A 19,668-nucleotide genomic window follows, 5' to 3' on the forward strand; every position below is an offset into this window, starting at 1 on the left:
TGAAGTCGATGTACTTAGATCTACTCACTGTGGTGTCTTCACTGCGGTGAGTTGACAGCTAATGCTCCCCCCGTCGACTCTGCTTCCGCTTTTCACTCTGGTGGAGTACCGGAGTTGACGGGAGAGCGCTCGGTGGTCAATTTATCGTGTCTAGACTAGACATGATAAATTGATCCCTGCTGGCTTGATCGCTGCCCACCAATCCAGCAAGTCATATAGACAAGCCCTTAGAGAATCATTGGGTCAGAGAGAGAGAGAGAGAGAGAGAAAACGACTCTATAGCTCAGTGATTAGAGCATGAACCTGGGAAATGGGAGACCCAGGATCCAGTGCCTGTGCTCCAGTGACTAAGTATTTATACACAATGGAACATCTTCAGTAGGAGATTGATAAGCCCCACATAAGGATGTGTCATAGGTCTGTGTTTGGAGTACTGGCTTAAGAGGCAGGAGACCCCTGTTCAAATCCTGTCTCCTCTCAGGTAGAGGGGGCAGGGGAATAAGCCTGGGTCTCCCATATTCCTGGCAAGTACTCTAATAAGTGGGCTAAAAGTTGTAAGGTAGGTAGCACTCAGACTGTGAATGGGACCTGATCTGGTAGGCAGCCTGTGCACACATAGGAAATTGGGCCACCCCATTTGAGTTAGGCAGACAAATGCTTCTTTCCTAGATAATGGATCACTCTAGGGCTTAGGTGTGAGAAAAGCATCCAGACATGCCTAGAGGCAGAAATTTAGCTACAGAGGGAACTTTGACCCTGAGAACTTAGGCACCAAGTGAGTTTAGGCACCTACAGGAGGTCTATGTATCACAGTGGTGCCTAAAACTGGGACTTTGGCACCAAAGTATCTTTATGGATCAGGGCCAAACTGCTTTGCCCCTAGCACACAATCTGAAACAGGGACATATTGCCAGATGCCATTTCGAAGAACAGGAAACCAGACATGTAAGCTCTGGGCAGACTACCCAAGGCCATCCACCGAAGCTGAAAGGGGAGCCCAAGATACAGTAGATGCAGCTAAGATTTTAAATTCAAACCACATCTGTGAGTCTATAAGGTGCCACAAGACTCTCTGTTGCTTTTTACAGATCCAGACTAACACGGCTACCCCTCTGATACTTGACACCTATCATTGTTGCCAATATGAGGCTGTTTTTAACTACACAGAACCAGAGCATCCATGAGAATGTTGTTAACATCTTAACCCAGAGGATGCAGTGTTGTATGGTGATTAGTGCACACAACCGAGTCAGGACTCATGTATAACAGCTACTAGTCCAACACTGCTACTGGTTTGCTGGGTGATCTTGGGGAAAAAATCACCTAACCTCTCTCTACCTAAAACAGGGATATTACTACTTTCCTGCTTCACAGGGTTGTGAAGCAGTGTAGAGTGTCTAGCGGCACAATGGAATCACGCTCTGTAGGCACTACTGTAAGACATTTGTGAAGTACATTGAGACCAGAGTAAGAGTGGACATTGCAAAGTACTATTAGCAATTTCCCCCAAAGGGGTCATTCTAAATCCAAAGAGCTTTCGGGCTCCATTTTAGGTTCAGTAAACTAGTCTGCTTTGGGACATATAGCCAACTCAATCATACAATGTACATAAGACTGAATAGCCATGAAAAGTTAAAATCTCTTTCCGCAAAATTCGCAGTGGAATAAGAGCTCCTTTTTTCCCTACATCCAGGAGTCAAGAGGCCCCAGAGCATGTCTGCTTTCTTTTTCTAGCAGTTCTTTAACATGAAGCAAAAATCAAGTTAGTAGGAACTGCACGGCATATCCTTTAAAAGAAGATTTCCTTTTCTCACAAAGCATAGTAGTTATATGCAGTGAATTGCAAGTCATGTAGATGAGCTTGCCAGGGAAGATGATGATGATCCAGCTTCAAGTCTGAAAAATTTACTGGTGTATTATATAGGGTCTTCCAATGTTTTAAGTAGGGAGAAGTATGGTCTAATTGTTTAAAGTGCTGGCCTGGAATTAGGAGACCTTGGTTCTAATCCAGCTCTGACACTGACTTGCTGTGCAACCTGGGGTAAGTCATATAACCTCTCTGTTCCCCTCAGCTGCTCAAGATGAACTGTGCTGAGTACAGTGTGGTCTTGTAACTAAACTGTGTTCAGCCGCACCCTTTGAAGACACATTACCACCACTGGTAGGCAAGAGGAAGGTAGTTTAAGAATTTTTTAAGCATGTCAGCAGAATTTGTTCTCCCCTCTCCCAGATACTGTAGGCAGGTTTTGTCGGGTTGGGATTACATGACAACCCAGTGATTTCTTCTACAGGTTACAAACTAGATTAAGAATAAGAAATAAAGTTGTATTCAGTTGAAAGATTAAAAATAAATGTCTATTCTTGCTCAGAAACCAGCCTAACCCCAGGAAATCAGAACTGGCTCTGCTGGGCAACAGCACTGAAAGTAGCAGGTGTTCCTTGTGACTTTGTGAATTAATGTTGCACTCTTGCAATCTATTAGTCCAAGAACAAACTGGCTGTAAGTGCTAGAGTCCCTGACATCTGATCATGCTGAAAGAGACGTGAAGAAATCTCCTTAGTTTCCAAAAAGGTTGCAGAAGGGATGAAGACTAGGGAAGGTTAAAGGTTACCTGCAAAGTGAGGAGGAATAGGAAGGGGTTAAATGCTCTTTTTTGTTTTCTTATGATATATAAAGAAGGCCTGTACAGAGTTTTATCAGAGGGCAGTTGGTTTGTTTGTTTAAATGTGTTAGAAACATGAAAGACACTATGGTGACTGAAGTGATAACATCACAAATACTAAGATACTTAATGTTAAGTTTTGACAGAGGGAAGAATGTTAATCAGATCATTTAAAACTTTGGGTTTATTAACTCCAGACACTCATTCTGAGCTGGTCTTGTAGCAATTAAACAAAACAAAACAAAAAACAAGCACTATTCACAGGAATGGTTCAAGATGCTATTTTGCAGCGATAAGCCTTCTCATTTGAAGCTGTTTATAAGTATCTACCAGCTATGTAAATTTCAACATCATTCAACACAAAGGAAAAGCTTCTAAGGAAATGGAGGTAAACATTTAACCTCAGATATTATGAAGATTTTAAAAAAAGGCTATCAAATTGATTTTTAAAGAATCTACTTGTGTTCAGGGTGTTGATTAAATGGAATTAAACAAATCTACTAGACAAATGAAGGAAGTCTAGATTTGTTATCACAAGAAATTTTTAATATGGTTTGTGACAAGCAATATATCAAAGTTACCAACTCTCAAGCTTCATATTCTGAAACCAGACAACTCTCAGCAACAACAAAAAAAAGTTGTGCACTGATAAACATAGGAGGCATATTGAAAATTTTTAATTAAATATGAAAACATGAGCTGTGTACATTATTTTTCCCTAGAAAACACAGCAATTTCAAAAGTTTATCATAAAATATTTTCATGAAATGAGTGAACCAGCAAACACATGCACTTGCGTGTCTGACCCCCCCCCCCAAGATAAACATGATAAAGAGACATACGCAAATGGAAAAGTTAACAGTACAGGTGGCTTGCTCTTTTTTTTTTCTTTTTAATTTTTGTAAAGAAGAATGGAATGTAACACTGTGCTCGATTTCCTATGTCACAACACAAAACATTTGGTGCAATATTTTAAAATTTTCTCTTTATGTTTTAATTTGATGGAGAAAAATACCTGTTTTTCTATAATAAAATATGTCTTTATTTTTAAATGTAACTTTTTTTTTTTTGCAGAAAATAATTTTGTAAACTGTCATTTCAAGGGCAAGGTAGACAGTCATTTCAATGTCCCCCCTCATAAACATGATCTGTTATCTGAAGCAAAAATGGAGACACAAAATAAAAGGAGGCGGAGCAGAGGCTGCTTTGCATACAGAAAGAAGAGTGCGCCTGGACGGGAAAGGGGGTGGGGAGTATGTTGTGGGGAGAAAGGAAGAGGTTAAAGGTCACTTTCGCCATAGAGCGCTGTGGAGAAGGACATATAGTCCAGGGCACCAGGTACAGCATCAGGCCCACTGTATGGTGCCATCCTAGCAATGCAATATTCAGCTTGATCAGGAGGCAGTTCCCGTCGTAATTCATCCACAGTGATGTAGTTCTGCAAAAAGGACAAGAGACAAAGCAAATTATTTTTTCCAGCAAATGGTGCTACTTAGAAAGTACTCTACAAATCACACTCTGCTGCTCAGGGGTGCACTGGGGCAACTGTGCTATAGTTTAAGATGGTAAATTAAGAAAACTGTATCCCACTGAAGGCACATTGGGTATGCAGGAAGGCAGAATGCAATACCCTAGTTGGAATTTGGCCCAGGACCAGCGAGAGAGAGAGATTAGATTGGTAGAATAGCCCTGGAAGATCCGGAGTGTTTGTGTGGGAGAGCAGCGAGGTTGTCAGTGTCAGGCTGCCTGCTGTCTTGCTGATGGTGTGGTTCTTGTTTAAGGTGAATGGGAAGCAGCAGAAATTGTTCATTACCTCCAGTCCCTCATTAAAAAGCACTAAAAAGATGGGTGCCCTATTGTGCCTTATAAGTTGATTTTAAGGCTTCAAAATGTGGCCTCAATGACCAGGGCCATCCTTAGGATTTATGGGGCCCTACGCAGTATTATTAAACTGGTGCCCCTATGCCGGATGGCAGCCCAAGCTCACAGCCTGATGGGGGAGGGGGAGGAGGGACTTGACAGCAAAGGATAATGAGATGCCCAGCCTGCCTCATGGTGGTGGAGAGTCACAGTTCCCCGCAGAGAATTCCATGCACTCTCCCTCATGCAGAATGAACATGAAGAAAGTACCTAATTAAAAGCACTAAAATTTGGGAATAAAAAATGTCAGTCACAGGTTTTTTGATATGCCCTGAAGTTTGTCAGAGATTTATTTGCAAAAACTTCATAGTAAGGGTGAATCAGCTGTCCTGCTGAATACAACATTACATATAATGGAATACATGATGCAGCTCTTCTCTGTTTTACATTTTCTTCATCAGTATTTCTAAACTGAATTTATATTTTAAATGTACTCAAATCTTAAGCCAGCATTCCAGATTACTACATATTTAACTCACTGAAACAAAGACATTCTTTTAAATTAATCAGAGAGGTTTAGTGTGTTCATAACAATGTTCATTGCTTTTAGAAAAAGGGAACAGTAATTTACTTTGTGTGATCTCCATAACAAGAGACATGGTTATGAAATTTCACCAACTTTAAAAAAATATGTTTCCAAAGATTTTAGGAATAACAAGGATTTTGTCTTACTAAGGTACTGATTTTGCTGGAGGGTTCTTTTAAAACTAGTTTGTCGGATAGTCAGAAGTAAAGAAAGGGAACTCTTTGTCCAGCTCTGTTGTCCCTTTAAGGGCTCTCTTCAGTAGGGAGTGGGGGGAGAGGTGGTGAAGGGATGGACAGAAAGGACAGGAAGACTTGGAAGCACTTTTTTTTTTAAACTATAGTAATTAAAATGTGTATTTTAGATAAGGGAGGTCTTTTGAAGGATTTATTTAAAAAACTATGTCTGAAGATCCACACATTTAAGGCTAAAGATGATTGTGCATCTAAAACTCTATGCAAGCATTTTTTAGAAATGTGATTTTATAATCTTCACCAGCTCACTAATGAAATATTTTTAAAGCAAATTTTAAACTAAGGTCCTGTAGACTGACATGTTCTGTGCAAATATTACATTAATGCACAACTGTTTTTGTCAGTAAAGTCAGAAACTGACAGTATAAAAATTTATTTGGGCATAAGCTTTCGTGGACATCTGATGAAATGGGTTCTAGTCCACAAAAGCTTATGCCCAAATAATTTGTTAGTCTTTGAGGTGACACAAGGACTCGTCCTTATTTTTGCTGATACAGACTAACAGGACTACCACTCTGAAACCTGTCAGTATATACCTTGGGGTTGGCAAATGCCTGTTAAATGGCTTTATTACCCCTTGAATGTCTCTTTAACAGTTTCAATGTTGTGCTAATAGGTCTGGCAGGCTGGAGGTTTTTTCACTTTTAACTACTAGATTCCCTCCCAAGGAAGACTCACCAGGCTAGAGCAGCCATCTGTGGGAGCCTGCAGGAAGGGTCAGAACAGGGATAGGAAAACAAGCGGTGGACACTAAGACCCAGTGGTGCCCCAAATTTTCAGGTGCCCTACGCAGCTGCCTATGTTGCCTATGCCTAAGGACGGCCCTGTCAATGACTCATTCTCCCGAGAAGGGATGGCATCCACAAGACAACGAATTAGTTCCTACCAGTGCTGTAAATTATATCAGCACAGGCAGCAGACAACATCGTCTCCCAAAGAATTTTTGTTTTTTTCCCATAGTTTTCTCCTTCCACTCTCCTTGCTTTTCCTACATCCCACCTTTCCTAGAGACATCTTTCAAAAGGAAGTAAACCTCCAGCTAGGTTTGGCTATTGGAAATGTAAACACACTGAAGCCATCACCAATTCAAATTCTGGATATAAGGTAGCAGTTTGTTGAACATGAGCTAAGCAACAAGTTCTCTGTAGCTAACTGACTCATGGACAATTTTATTTAGAAGCATCTAAAAGACATTTAGGGGTCAGAGGTTTTCTGTCTTTTGACTTCCCAATTCGATCATTAAGTGCTCTGCTTTTATGTTCATGAATGGAGTTTGAGGGAGGACTACCTTCTTAGTGCAATGTGAAACAAAAAGTATTTTCGTACAACATTTAAAACCAATTAAAATGGATAATTATCATTTTTTGGAAGTACACAGTAATCAAGTTTAAATTTCATACTTTATCACAAAACTACTGATAACGTTATTTACGTCGTAATTTTCATCCTGTTGAATTAGGAATTTACTACACAGCTGTTGAGACAGGAGATATACTCTGATCAGAGAGAATGTGTAATAAAAGATGAATGAAACATGAGGTTTATACGTAGAGATTATAGTAAAATCATTAGTGAAACGAAAAAAGTACTCAAATTCGGATAATTCATTAAAATCTGAGATTTCAGTTAACATGCTATTCCAATATTTTTGCTACATATTGTCATATTTCAAAACAGATCACCAAAAGTATTAGAAAATATTGGCATATATTAAGATTAAATTTATTTCATTAGCTAATTTAAGGAACTGCCAGTAATTTTATGCAAGAAAAATAAAAAATTATGATTTGTTGGTACATTCATTCCACAGATTAACCAAATCTAGAGAAGCAGCAAAGAGTCCTGTGGCACCTTATAGGCTAACAGACGTTTTGGAGCATGAGCTTTCGTGGGTGAATACCCACTTCGTTGGATGCATCTCCAAAACGTCTGTTAGTCTGTCAGATGCCACAGGATTCTTTTCTGCTTTTACAGATCCAGACTAACACGGCTACCCCTCTGATACAAATCTAGAGAAGTTATAATCTAGCCTGGTCCTGGGAATTTTCCAGTCTATCAAATAGTATTTGTAATAATATGGTTAAAAGGTTGGTATTTGAAAATAATTTGTTAACTGATAGAGGTTATCCTCAAATCAATGAAAATCTGATATTGATTATGTAAGATGTACACTTACATGTCATTGTAAATTGTCACATGTGGAAAAACTACTTGAACTTGTAAATTTCCAGTAATTCATCTTTTTCAAGATTAATCAAAAACACAATTGATCAGTGTTTGTTGAATTTAATCATGCACTTTAAAATAACCAACCAAAACCATAACTTTTGATTAGTTACTTTAGTATCATGGCTCCAAACCGTTTAAGTTAAGATAAGGTAATTGCTCTGCTAATTTGTAGTTATTGTGTGTATAAGAAACATCAGCTGACATCAGTAATTGATATTGGTTCCTTTCCTGTCATGACTTCAAACTTTTATAGAAATGTGTTTTTACTTCAAGGTAATAAACATTTTTGCCTCCAAGAGACACTTTTGTGTTGAAATATTAGCTACATTGGTTTCTTGTTTAATATTAACTTTGTGTGTTAGACATTTTCTATATCAGGGATCAGCAACCTTTGAGAAGTGGTGTGCCAGGTCTTCATTTATTTACTGTAATTTAAGGTTTCAGTGCCAGTAATACATTTTACATTTACAGGGGCCAGCGGACGGAACCCCAGACTGGCAGCGGGCTGAGCAGGGCCGGCAGCTGGGACACCGGCTGGAAGGGGCCAGTGGACAGAACCCCAGACCGGCCATGGGTGTGGCAGACAGAACCCCAGATTGGCAGTGGGCTGAGTGGCTCAGCCTGCTGCTGGCCTGGGGTTCCGTTCATCCAGGCAGGCAGCGGGCTGAGCAGGGCAGGCAGCCAGGACCCCGGCTGGCAGCAGAATGCCATTAAAAATCAGCTCGCATGCCGCCTTTGGGACGCGTGCCACAGGTTGCCGACCCTGTTCTGTATTATTGCAGTTATATACTTAAAGCATATTCTTAGCTCCACTGACTTCAGTAGAGGTCGGTGGGACTTAAGCATGTGTTAACGTGCTTTGCTAAATCAGGATCTCTGCAGGGTACATGAAGGTAAGAGCTATTGTTTGGCCTCTGAGCTGGTCAGGAAGCAGAGATTTACACATGACTGCAGTGTTTCATTGTTCATCTCTGAAGAATTATACTTCCTGTCTCTTCACATCAGTTCAGCCACTACTGAGTCACAGTTTTCTTCTTTATGTAAAAGTAGCATTCGTTTCCCGTCAAAAAAGTCTAAACTTACCTTGTCTCCAGCCAGGATCTTGAAGGAAGCCATGACCTGGTCGGCAGTATCAGTATCTGCTGTTTCCCGGGACATGAAGTCAATGAAGGCCTGGAATGTCACTACTCCCAAGCGGTTAGGATCTACAATGCTCATGATGCGGGCAAACTCTGCTTCTCCCTAGATGACAAGAGAGTCAGCAACAGGTCAGACTATTGTTAAGAATGACCAGAATGTAAGTCCAGTTCACACAAATGATGGCATCTGGAAGGTGAAATAATGAGACTGGAATGTTTCTACATGATCCCAATCTCATGGCTAAGAAAATAAAACTAGGGAAGACACTTTAAATCAATCTCACAAACACATTCACCAACAAGCTTCCCTAGCTGATTTTTTTTTAAATGTTCATTTCCCCTTTGGAGTTAGGTATTTTCAACAGTGCTCTGGAACAATGCCATCTTAGTCCCACAAAACTGCTACCCTACATTAGCTGTCAAAGCAGAACAGAGCAGTAATCTTTCTAGTTCAGTATCATGTCTCCAACAGAGGCTAATAGTATGGATGCTTCAACATACAAAGGTCCCTATAATGCACAGAATGATGCAATTCTATATCACAGGGCCCTCTGAAAATCAGATAATTTATTTAGGAGCCTAAACATGGATTCAGAACCTAATTTTGGGCAGCCAGATTTGAAATTGGCCTTAGTCTTTAATTTCTTCTCTGGAATCTTACTTCCCTTTTACTTCTCATCATACCAGTTGCCCTTCTCTAGGACCTTAATGGTTTTAAGCTCATTCTTACCAAAAAGGCACCAGAAATCAGAGACCTATATGCTTTGGAGAGGCCTGGCAGAGCAGCATCTCCAGGGTAGTGTCTTTAGACCCAGGGGTTCTTTCACTGTACATTATTTTGACATGGAAGCTAAGACCTTATGCTTCTTAATTATCTCTGTATCTAAGAGCATTTATTCTGATCATCCTCATACAGGGGAAAAAATGGTACAAGAGAAAGGTTAGATCCCAATCTGCCTGGGAGCAAGAGTGAAACCTTCAGGCAACTCAGTGCAAATCAACATGAAATAGTAACATACGTACATAATCTTTAAAGCATTTGGTCAAATGCTAACTGATGTGGCCTTGTACACCAGACTGAAGGAGTTTGTATTTACACTGGGCTGAGAAGTAGGTTACACCACAAGACTGCTTTGCCTAACATTTGTGGCAGCAAGGTTATTAAGGACATTATTTAAATTTCTTGTGTGATTCTCTTCTCCTCTTAGAGAAGATTAGTACCAATATGTTTTGCCTGCAGAAGTTCTCCCCATTATGATTCTTCTGTCAACAAAGTCAGCCTAATGCGGTGTTGTCCTGAACACTAATCTATTTACTGAGGAAAAAGCTATGAGAGAGCTACAAACAGGACTCTAGCCTGCATGAATAGGCAGGAGCGGAGTGGAATAAAGGAGTATTTCACTTATCATAGTGGGAAGGGATAGGACAGGAGAGGAAAGGGAGACAGCTACCAGGAAAGCATTCTAATTGTACTGTTTCTAGTCTAAGTATCTTTGGTTGGTTAGAAAAAGCTGATCTCTGTAATGTTATCAATGGAGATTAAAATTTACACCTGCTGAAAGGCTTGCTGCCATATTACCATTGAAAGATTTACAAACGGATATCAGGATCCTAGAGTCATAACTGGCCTTAGGAAGAAGCTTGAAGCAAGTATCCTTGTAGCACACCAGGTGTGGGGTGACACAGTATACAGACTGTCCATTTTAGTTTCACTTTTAGGCACTAGAAGCTCAAAGGCTGAATTTTAGTTGGATTTATCTATTTATAAATGGTACAGTGTGTGTGTGTGTGTGTGTGTGTGTGTGTGTGTGTGTGTGTGTGTGTGTGTGTGTGTGTGTGTGTGTGTGTGTGTGTGTGTGTGTGTGCGCGCGCACTGAGAATTTAGCAAAAACACTTCCTGTAGAAATAAAACTGTTTGAATATTTATTTGTAGCAAAAGCATTCTTTCATTCCTCAGGCTGTCATGAAGACTTCCATGGAATTCCACTGTTACTTATTGCTGGAAAGGTTACATGTTGCTGTATGCAAACAGTGAACACAGCAACACAAGCTGTGTCATCGCTTCTTCCAGTTTATAAGCCATGCAGTTTTCCAAATCAATTCTCACTCTACACAGATCAGAATTGGACCTAACCCTCCCATTCTTCCCTCCAGCTAGAGCTGTAAGACAAAGATTTAAATGCACACATACACACAACCATTTCAACATTTAGTTTCCATTTCTGAGAGAGTCCTAAGAATTAAGGTAGCTTTTACCTTGATTCATTACAAATGTGTCCCCTTCCCCTTTGCAGAAGGTCATATGAATCATTGTGAACATGAGAGACAGAGGGCTCTACGTTACCATATTGTAACCCATGGAGATAAGGCAGGCTCTGAAATCTTCAGAATCCATCATGCCAGTCTTCTTCTACATGGAGCGATGCAAGGATGGAAGAAACCAAGAGAGAGAAAATGGAAACCAGTCGAGGAAGAGATGAACCCACAGGAGATATTACAAAGAATGGATTTGGGAAAAGGGACAGGAATTATTGGACAATGAAAAACAATACAATAAAGGTGGTTTGAAAAACCATGAAGAAGCAATGATTCAGTTGGAAATGAAATCGTTTTCATATAGGACACATATTGAATATTAAAAAAAAGAATAAAGCACAATGATATCAAGTGAGACAAATACACAAAGAGAAGAAGACAGGGAAGTTAAGTGAAACAAGTAAATGGAATAGGTAGATATAAAAAGGATTCTCCCAAGACAATAAATGAAGGTAATTAAAAGGGGTAGATATGAAAATTCATTAAGTAAAGAGAAAAGGTGGGATGGAACAGAGATACATGTACAATAAAACACGAGAACAACAATGACAGAAGGATTAAAACAAAAAAGAAAAGAAAGGAGAAAACTGTTATTTCCTCTTAGTTCAACATCTCGCTGCATTCACCACTAGCATTCAGTACCTGTGCATCGTTTCCAATATCGTAACCCAAGCTGATGAGGCAGGCTTTGAATTCCTCAGGGCCAAGTGTGCCGGAGTGATCCTGGTTATGCGGTGTGCCAGGCAACAGGACATGCAGTGCCAGGGGGGCGGTAGTGTGGGGCAGGTAAAAGAGAGGTAAAGAGGAGATCAAGAGCAGGTGAAAAGAAAACAAACAGGTGCACCATGCAGTGGATGAGGAGAGAAGAGAGAAAGAATGACATGCAGATAAAAAGACAGGGAAGAAAAATAAAAAGTGCACAAAGTTAGATACCACAATGATATTTCAGGATGTGCTAAAAATGCTCTCAAAACAGTAGTTTCTCAGAGAACTTGATCACATCTTGACAGTGTTTGAATAAGAATTGTTAACACTAGCAAGCTTTAAAATCTACTTTTTCCAAATCAGTCCCTGACATTGCTATTCTTTTACCCAGTAATGCCAGAAGTCCTACATTTCAACAGTAACCCAGAGTGCAAAGAAGCAGACAGACACAGTGGGTAGCAAACACTATCACCTTACTGTTCTTGCTATCAAAAGTCAGATGCCCCAAATAAAGGGGTAGGCTAGGGTAGGTATGCCTGGCAATGCTTCAGTGAAGCTTAGCTGGTGGAGTATCTTGTGTGCTCCTGAACAGTCCTGGCATCCCAAGAATACATCGGGAAAAAAACAGCTGAAACTCAGGGAAGTGCTGCCACCCCTGTATTTCTAAGAGCTGTACATGAAAGCAGAGCTGTGACTGGCTGAGCTCTCTCAAGTGCTCCACCCTTAAAATAGCACCCCTGGCTTTGTATAGCAGCTATCTTTGCTATTACACAGAGGGATGCACCAACGATGGATACAATATTCATTTATCACACCCCTTTCCTTTGTGTTTTGAGAGGACCCCCATGGTAAACATGAACTTCCTCACAAGAGAGCCTACTGGAGGCCAGCCACAAGCCCAGCAGAACATTTTATGACAGCTGCACTTCTTTTGGCTCAGAATCCCCAAACACTGTGGGGTGGGAAGCGTTCATCACCAAGAGTTATACACAAAATTGAGAATCCCAATTTGAAAAGCAGAACTTAGCTGCAAGGCAGCACTGAGGAGCTTCCTGCCTGCAGTCATCATCATTTTGACATGCCACACTGGCAGGAGAAGGAACTCAGGGTAGGTGTGCAGGGCCAGCTTCAGCTGACTCCCTTTTTCAAAAAAAGAGTCAACTTTTTCAGTTTGGTGTTTAAATCAGTATTACAGCTTCCCAGCAGAAATAATTGAGGATGAGGCAACCATATTTTCCATGTTACCAATGTAACCTCCCCTATCTTCCATCCATATGTAAATAGAAGGCTTATTTATGTGAATGGAAAGCTAGGATGTACAGCGTACACTGGGGAACACTAGACAGAAGAGAGGGGGTCGTTACCTGAACACACTTTCAACAATGCGAGAGGAGTTAGGATATCCATTATTTGGCCATCTGGAGGTGGCTTCTCCTTAAAATAAGACTGCAGTAATGGGGATATAGCTTGAGACCGCCATAGAATGCTGTGACAGGCTTAGCAAGTGTCAGGCGCATACGTTTGCACACTGCTCTGGGATCTGTATTGGCTGTCAGTAGGTCTATGGGTGGCATTCAAGGTGATAGCATGGAACCTACAGAACCCCAAATGGTTCTGGACTTGGGAGTGCCTCTCTCCGGGTAACAATGTGGCTGTTCAGATTCATGGAAGCACGCCAGCTGATCTCCCTTAGATGCAAGTGAGAAAGCTGCTGGCAGGATGATGGTTGAGTTTATTATGGGCTTATTTTATTATTGCGTTTGCCGGTGGCTCTATATTTATTTATGGTTTGTTATATTGTACGTAGCACTTATGTGAGGGACCTCCAGAGATGAAGGGATGGGTGCCTACAGTTTTATAAATCCAATACTCAGTCACTATATGGAAACCCTCTTGAGGGATGGGGAATAAGAGGCGGGGAGAATAATCCATTTTCTAAATATGCTGGCAGACTTCTCCCATGTCTTAGCTTAGTCAGGAAACTTGCATTCCAGACAAACTTCCTGTCTCAGCATGACAAATAGACTAGCCTAACGTGGACAGGATTACCCGACAATCTCCACAGGGCTGACGGCTCATGAGACCTAGTCCTCTAAGCACAAGAATGAAAAGTCTACTATGTGGATAGTTCTATTGCAGGGGCTGTTTGGTTTCTAATGCTATGCCAAGCCTATGAAAAAGCAGGTGGCCCACTGAGCTCCAGGGGGCACAGACTTACCCTGTCAAAATGGTTAAAGGAGGCCCGGAATTCATTCATCTGCTCCTGGCTGATTCCTTTGGCATCACGGGTCAGAATCTGATTTTCCACTTCATTGATGGTTCTAGCAATTGTTGTAAGCAACTGCTCCCAGCCCACTCGGATATGCTGAAGAAGAAAGGACAAGACTTTTCTTTTAAAAAGTGGCACCTTCTGCATCTGGAGCCCTTGGTTCGACTGTGTTAATCATTACAAGTTAAGTGATCCTGATGGTCAGGGCCTGGTAAATCCACTTGCTCAGAAAACCTCTCTCTCACCCTGGGCAAGTGCCATCAACTTCTTCAAAATCTGAACCTTCATTTAAAAAAAAAAATTAAAGATCAGATTCTCATCTACACTAAGGCATTACGTCAGCTTTAAGGTCACTTTACTCTGCCAGAATGGTGTAGCAGCCTTAGAGTAAACAAGAATCAAGCCCAAAGTTTTTAGCTCTCAGTCATGCAGAAAACCTTTCAAATGTGAACTGAATGTAAAGTGATGCACGCATGTCATCCTAGGTCTGACACCCGCTTCTCCAGTGCCTCTATTATAGCACAGCCAGATACAGTAATGAGAAGTAACCAAAGAGTCTGTTGCCAAAGTGAAACTGACAGGAATCTGGTTAGTTTTAGTGTGCTGTTGCTTGGGAGAGTTTCCAGCAGCAACACTGAAACTATTAACTAGGGAGAAGGAGCAAAAGAATGGAGTCTGTGAAAGGCATGGAGTAGCAGAGACACCTCACCATCCCCATATTCTTGGGGCACCCAGCAGGATGTAGAGGGGGAAGCAGAGAGAGAAAACTTCTCTTTCCAGATGGTGAGGGAACTTGGCCAATTGCAGGGATCTCAGTCACTGTTCCTGGTTGGGGCCTCTAGGTACTGGTGCACCTTGGTCCCTCCTATTCTGTGCCTGTGGCAGATAATAGTCTAGCCTTCTAGGAGCCATAATACTTTGGTCTAATTTTAGTTGTGGGTTCAGTGTGCAGCTGCTGGGTGGTGCAGATGGCCTGTGATACACAGGCTACCAGACTAGATGATGTGGTGGGTCCCTTCTGGCCTTAAACCCCATGACTCTACATTTATGACACATCTACTAGCCAGAGATTGATACAGAAGATTAAGGCCCTCACTGCCCCCAAATAAAGTTCAGGGATCATACTCTGGTATGGATCCCAGCAGTCTGGCAAATGGTGGGGCACTCATCTGTTGCATTGGCCCTGGACAATGGACCCCACGTTTCATATCAGGCTGTGGCTATTAGTATGTGTAGTCCTCTGACTATTAAGTATCTGGCACAATTTCCCGGTCTATATATGGGTGGGCGGATGTTGAAGGAGAAGATTGATAGAATAAGTACAGAATAGCTATAAAGAGAGGAAAAGGAGAGAGACAATATAGGGGAGGAGGCAGAGAATTCAACATAGAGAGAAAGGGAAATTAGGAAACATGCTGAAGACAGCTCAAGCAAAGATGGACCATAAATAATTATAGGAAAGTGAAAAGAAGCCAAGAAAGGAAAGTCAATGCTAAAGAGAGAAATTTAGTGAGTACGGCTGGTTGAATAGTATTTGCTGAATAGTATTTGGGGAATTTCTCCAGGATGTGCCAAACAATTTATTCAAAAAAACTTTGTGGAACTCAACTAGCTCTATAGCTGGTCAAATACTAGTTAGCTAATACCAGTGAAGTTAATTGCATAATATAGTCAGGTGTTATCTTTCTTCTGTTATTGGACCAGCCCTCGCAGTAAGTAACATTTTAAAAAAAAAATCATTAGGTAGAGAGTTGATTTGCAATGTTACAATGAAATATGGAGCACAGCAACAATACACAGTTGTCTTATTCCTTGAAACTCCAGAGGTCAGAGGGGGGACTGCCTGTATGTTGCATTCTTTCCCCTCACACACTGTATGTCTTGTCTATTTAGATGTTAAATTGTTTGAGGCAAGAGTCTCTTGCTATATTTGTATAGACCCTAACACAGCAAGGTCCTGTTCCTGGTTGCGGTCTCTAGGCATTACCATAGTATAAATAACGCATTAATATATCCACACCGCCACCACCACTGGTATTTTCACCCTGGCTATTAGGTTAGGCATCCAGCTATCAAGTAGCAGGCTAATAAGTGTCAGGTAAACACTCAAGATGCACTGGTGTTCTTAACTGGTCCCCATCTACCACCTGCTGAAGTCACAACTACTCAGGGAGGACTCAGAACTGGGTTAGCAAACAGAGCTGCAGGTCTGAACTAAGATGCACTGGCAGGGCATTGTGGGCAAAGCAGTGCTGTCAGTTCCTCACTTTCATGAGTGCGAAGTTTAGCCAAGGGTTTTGGAAAAGAATCTGGGTGTTATGGGGATGCTCATCTTAACTACATCTGGCCAACACAGCTTAGGTTGTTTTGTATGCCTGGCCTAAAACACAGCAGGCTGAAGGCTTCTCTAGGCATTTACCTCCATGGTATAGTTGGTGTGCTTGTTGTCAAAGATCAGTGCCTCCTGAATCTGCTGGTGGTCTCCCTCCAGCTGGTCAATCTTTGGTTTGTAATTAATAATGCTCTTCTCGTACTGCCGCAGGTGGTTGAGTTGGTCCTCCAGGGTCCCATGCATCTCTATGGAAATGCGGCCAATCTCCTGCATAAACAAACCCAAGGGAGTTGGGCCCATTAGAGGGACATGCCTCAACACACACAGTATCTACCTATTCCCTGTATGGGATAAAATGCTTCAACAACAAGTCATATAGATCTGAGAGAACAGAATCCAGTTTTATGGCTTTAAAGAGAGGAGATAAACATATGAGGTCAGATCCCCATATGTTACCAACCACTCTAGCTCTACTGAAGTCAGTGGAACTACACCAGTTTACATCAGCTGAAGTTCTGGCTCACTGTCTTATGAGTAAGGCTACGATTTAGTCTCGGGTATTTTTAGTAAAAGTCATGAACAGGTCACGGGCAATAAACAAAAATTCATGGCCTATGACCCATCCATGACTTATATTAAAAATACCTGTGATTAAATCGGGGGTGGGGTGATGCTGGGGGTGGGGTGATGCAAGGCCCCCGTAGCAGCAGCTGGTGTGGCTGTCCTGGGTGCCACCTGAGCATCTGGCCCCAGAGCCAGCTGCTTGGGCGGCTGTGGGGTCAGCCATCCTGACCCCTGCAGAAGTCACAGAGGTCTTGGAAAGTAACGCAATCAGTGATTTCCATGACATCTATGACAGATACGGGGCCCTAGTTATGAGCCTACAGGTTGCAATTTCCCTTCCTTCCTAACCCGTTTGTATGCTCACCATATCAGACACATGCTATGCTCTCACACTTTGTCACTTATGCCAAGTCCCAATCACCAGACTATTTGGCGCTCTGTTGAAAACCTCGTCAAAACCATCCTTTAAGTAAACTGATCAAGGGTAACTACTGAGTGCGGAGGTTTACCCTCCTTACCTTCCACCTTCTGCCTCTTCCCACTAGGAAGAGGTAAAGCCACCTGCTGCAGGACTGATTCCCACTAGCCTTGAAATATAAGAAGCCAGGTTTGAGAACAAGGGTCCTAGTCCCTGGTAGGCTTTGCTGAGCGTGACCTCTAAAATGAACACATCAGACCTTTGATTGTGCGTTGAACTCAGATGAAGCATACCTTCCCACTTTGCAGGTGTAATTTGCACCTGAAGTTTACACCTGGAAAATGAATTGTGGGTGCACGTCTGAGTAGGTCACTTCAAAGGCCATCATTCCACAAATCTACCCCTTGATGTCTATCAAGATCATCTAGGTCTAGGGATTAGCATGTGTGCAGGGTAATGGTGACTTCCATGTTGGAAACAAACCATTACCCCATATCATACAACTCCTCCTTCTCCATCACCAGTTAAACAATGGGAAATGTTTTAATACAGCCAGGACCTCATGCTTTCAGAAGACATAGGGACATGACATGAGGAGACTTATATAAAGCCATTTCTGTGCAAATCAGAAACTTGCCAGCAAAGGGGTAGTAGAGGCTACATAAGAGATACATCTCTGTACTTGGACGAGGGTGGGGATTTGAAGATGACGGAAGATGGAAAAGCAATGATGCTGGGAACAGTTGGAACTCAGAGGAGCAGCTGCATTATATGTTACCACCTCCAACTGTGCCACTTGGGTCACTGACCCAAAGAACAGTAACAGCATTGGCGTTTTCTCAAGGCAGACAAGCAGCCTACACTGAGGGGATCCAATGAAGTGGAATCACTAGTTGGGCAACATTGGATGATAAAAGACGAAGGTGTGGCTGATTGCTCTGCGAACCCTCTCAGTATGTCTATGATAATAGTCATTTAAGGACAGGGAATAAGCTGGCCAGCACTTTTCTTTTCCTCAGCTAGGAGAGAGATCAAGATGCTTTCCTCACACAGTATCTGCTGTCCTGCTTATTTCATGCTCTTTATCTCTGTGCTCCTTCTCTCATGGCTTTTTTCTCCTCAAATCTCTGCTTATCTAGCACTGACTCCCTTACTCCCTTCTTAAATGTCTTCCTTGAAGAGCCTCCCCCATCCCTTTCACCTCCTGCCATCAGCACTAGCCTTCTTGTACTCTTCTATCTTTAACTCTACTTACCTTAATTCAGATCTTAGCTAAAAAAGTTCTCCCTTAAAAATTCTCTTTCCTACTGCTGTTTTACCACATAATTGTGTTTATTTTGTAGTGCATTTTGAAACAGATGGTATGAAAGTGGTTATACAAAATAAACTTCTGCTGTATTTGTGTAAAGCAAGCGAGAAACCCTTTGAATATATTCAAGTGCCAGCATCTCTTTCTTGAGGCCACATTTTTGTATTTGCTGCAAAGAGTGGGGAGAAAAAAGTACCATGCATCTGATTAGCCAGAGACAATCTCAGCACACACTATCCACTGACTTTCCATGAAAGCCTCCCTTACTGAAGCATGAAGAGAGGATTGCCCAAAGCCTGAAGGAAGAGGCACTCCAGAATGCCCGCTGCGATTGTGGAGGAGAGGAAAAAAAGATTGTTTCAAAATTATTAAGATGCTACCTCCATCTTGGTTTGGATCCAGGGCCCAATGACATTAGCCTGTGCACCAAACTGCTTGCGGAGTCGTTCATTTTGTTGCTGGCGTGTGTGCTCTTCCATCAGGGCTTGATCCCTTCGGGGAACTAACTGCCGCACCTGTAGCAAAACATACCAAGGCACAGCATGCATTTCACGTGCAGTCAGCTAGACACAATGCATCCAGAAATAGATGCAGCAAAGGGTTGCGGACAAATAAAAAGTCATAAGCATCTGGCCTGGGCTGGATGGCTTGGGGGATGGGCAATGGGACATGAAACCTGTCTTCTCTGATGGCTTGTGTTAAATGAGTTGAAGGGCTCTGTTCAATTGCCATATGCCCACAAAGACCATCACCACAACTGGTATTAGGGATAGCATCTTTCATCAGAACAAGAAGGGAATAAAAGAAGATCCAAGTTCTCTTCTTTAACCTGCACATCCTGCACTTGGAAGCACTCTAAGCCCCCAGACGTGTGCTGGAAACAAATCATGCGAGACAAGCAGGGCCTATGCTCTGAGGTGATACTGAGAATTTTGTCTCTCTGGTGTTTGGCTGGTGGGTCTTGTCACCTTCTCGGAATCTAACTGATCACTACATGTGAGATTGGGAAGGAATTTTCCCACAAGGT

The 19,668-nt window shown here is 41.9% G+C and overlaps 1 protein-coding gene across 5 annotated transcripts in view; it reads right to left on the bottom strand.

Moving 5' to 3' along the window:
- Positions 1–3,187: 3,187 nt before the first annotated feature.
- The window catches only part of ACTN1 (actinin alpha 1), a 143,306-nt gene continuing 126,825 nt past the window's right edge, over positions 3,188–19,668 (bottom strand). For 2 of the 5 annotated variants that reach the window (XM_050953476.1, XM_050953472.1), the window contains exons 16-21: positions 19,022–19,156; positions 16,438–16,617; positions 13,968–14,114; positions 11,073–11,138; positions 8,673–8,831; positions 3,188–4,101 (exon numbers count right to left, since the gene is read on the bottom strand). In XM_050953476.1, coding sequence (XP_050809433.1) covers positions 3,943–4,101; positions 8,673–8,831; positions 11,073–11,138; positions 13,968–14,114; positions 16,438–16,617; positions 19,022–19,156 — 846 coding nt within the window. In that variant the 3' untranslated portion in view covers positions 3,188–3,942. Of the gene's footprint in view, positions 4,102–8,672; positions 8,832–11,072; positions 11,139–11,686; positions 11,768–13,967; positions 14,115–16,437; positions 16,618–19,021; positions 19,157–19,668 lie in introns of all 5 variants that reach the window. The other 3 variants (XM_050953475.1, XM_050953471.1, XM_050953473.1) reach the window with 2 other exon arrangements.

The sequence above is a fragment of the Gopherus flavomarginatus genome, chromosome 5 (genome assembly GCF_025201925.1).
Source record: "Gopherus flavomarginatus isolate rGopFla2 chromosome 5, rGopFla2.mat.asm, whole genome shotgun sequence".
In the NCBI taxonomy this organism is placed as follows: domain Eukaryota; kingdom Metazoa; phylum Chordata; order Testudines; family Testudinidae; genus Gopherus; species Gopherus flavomarginatus.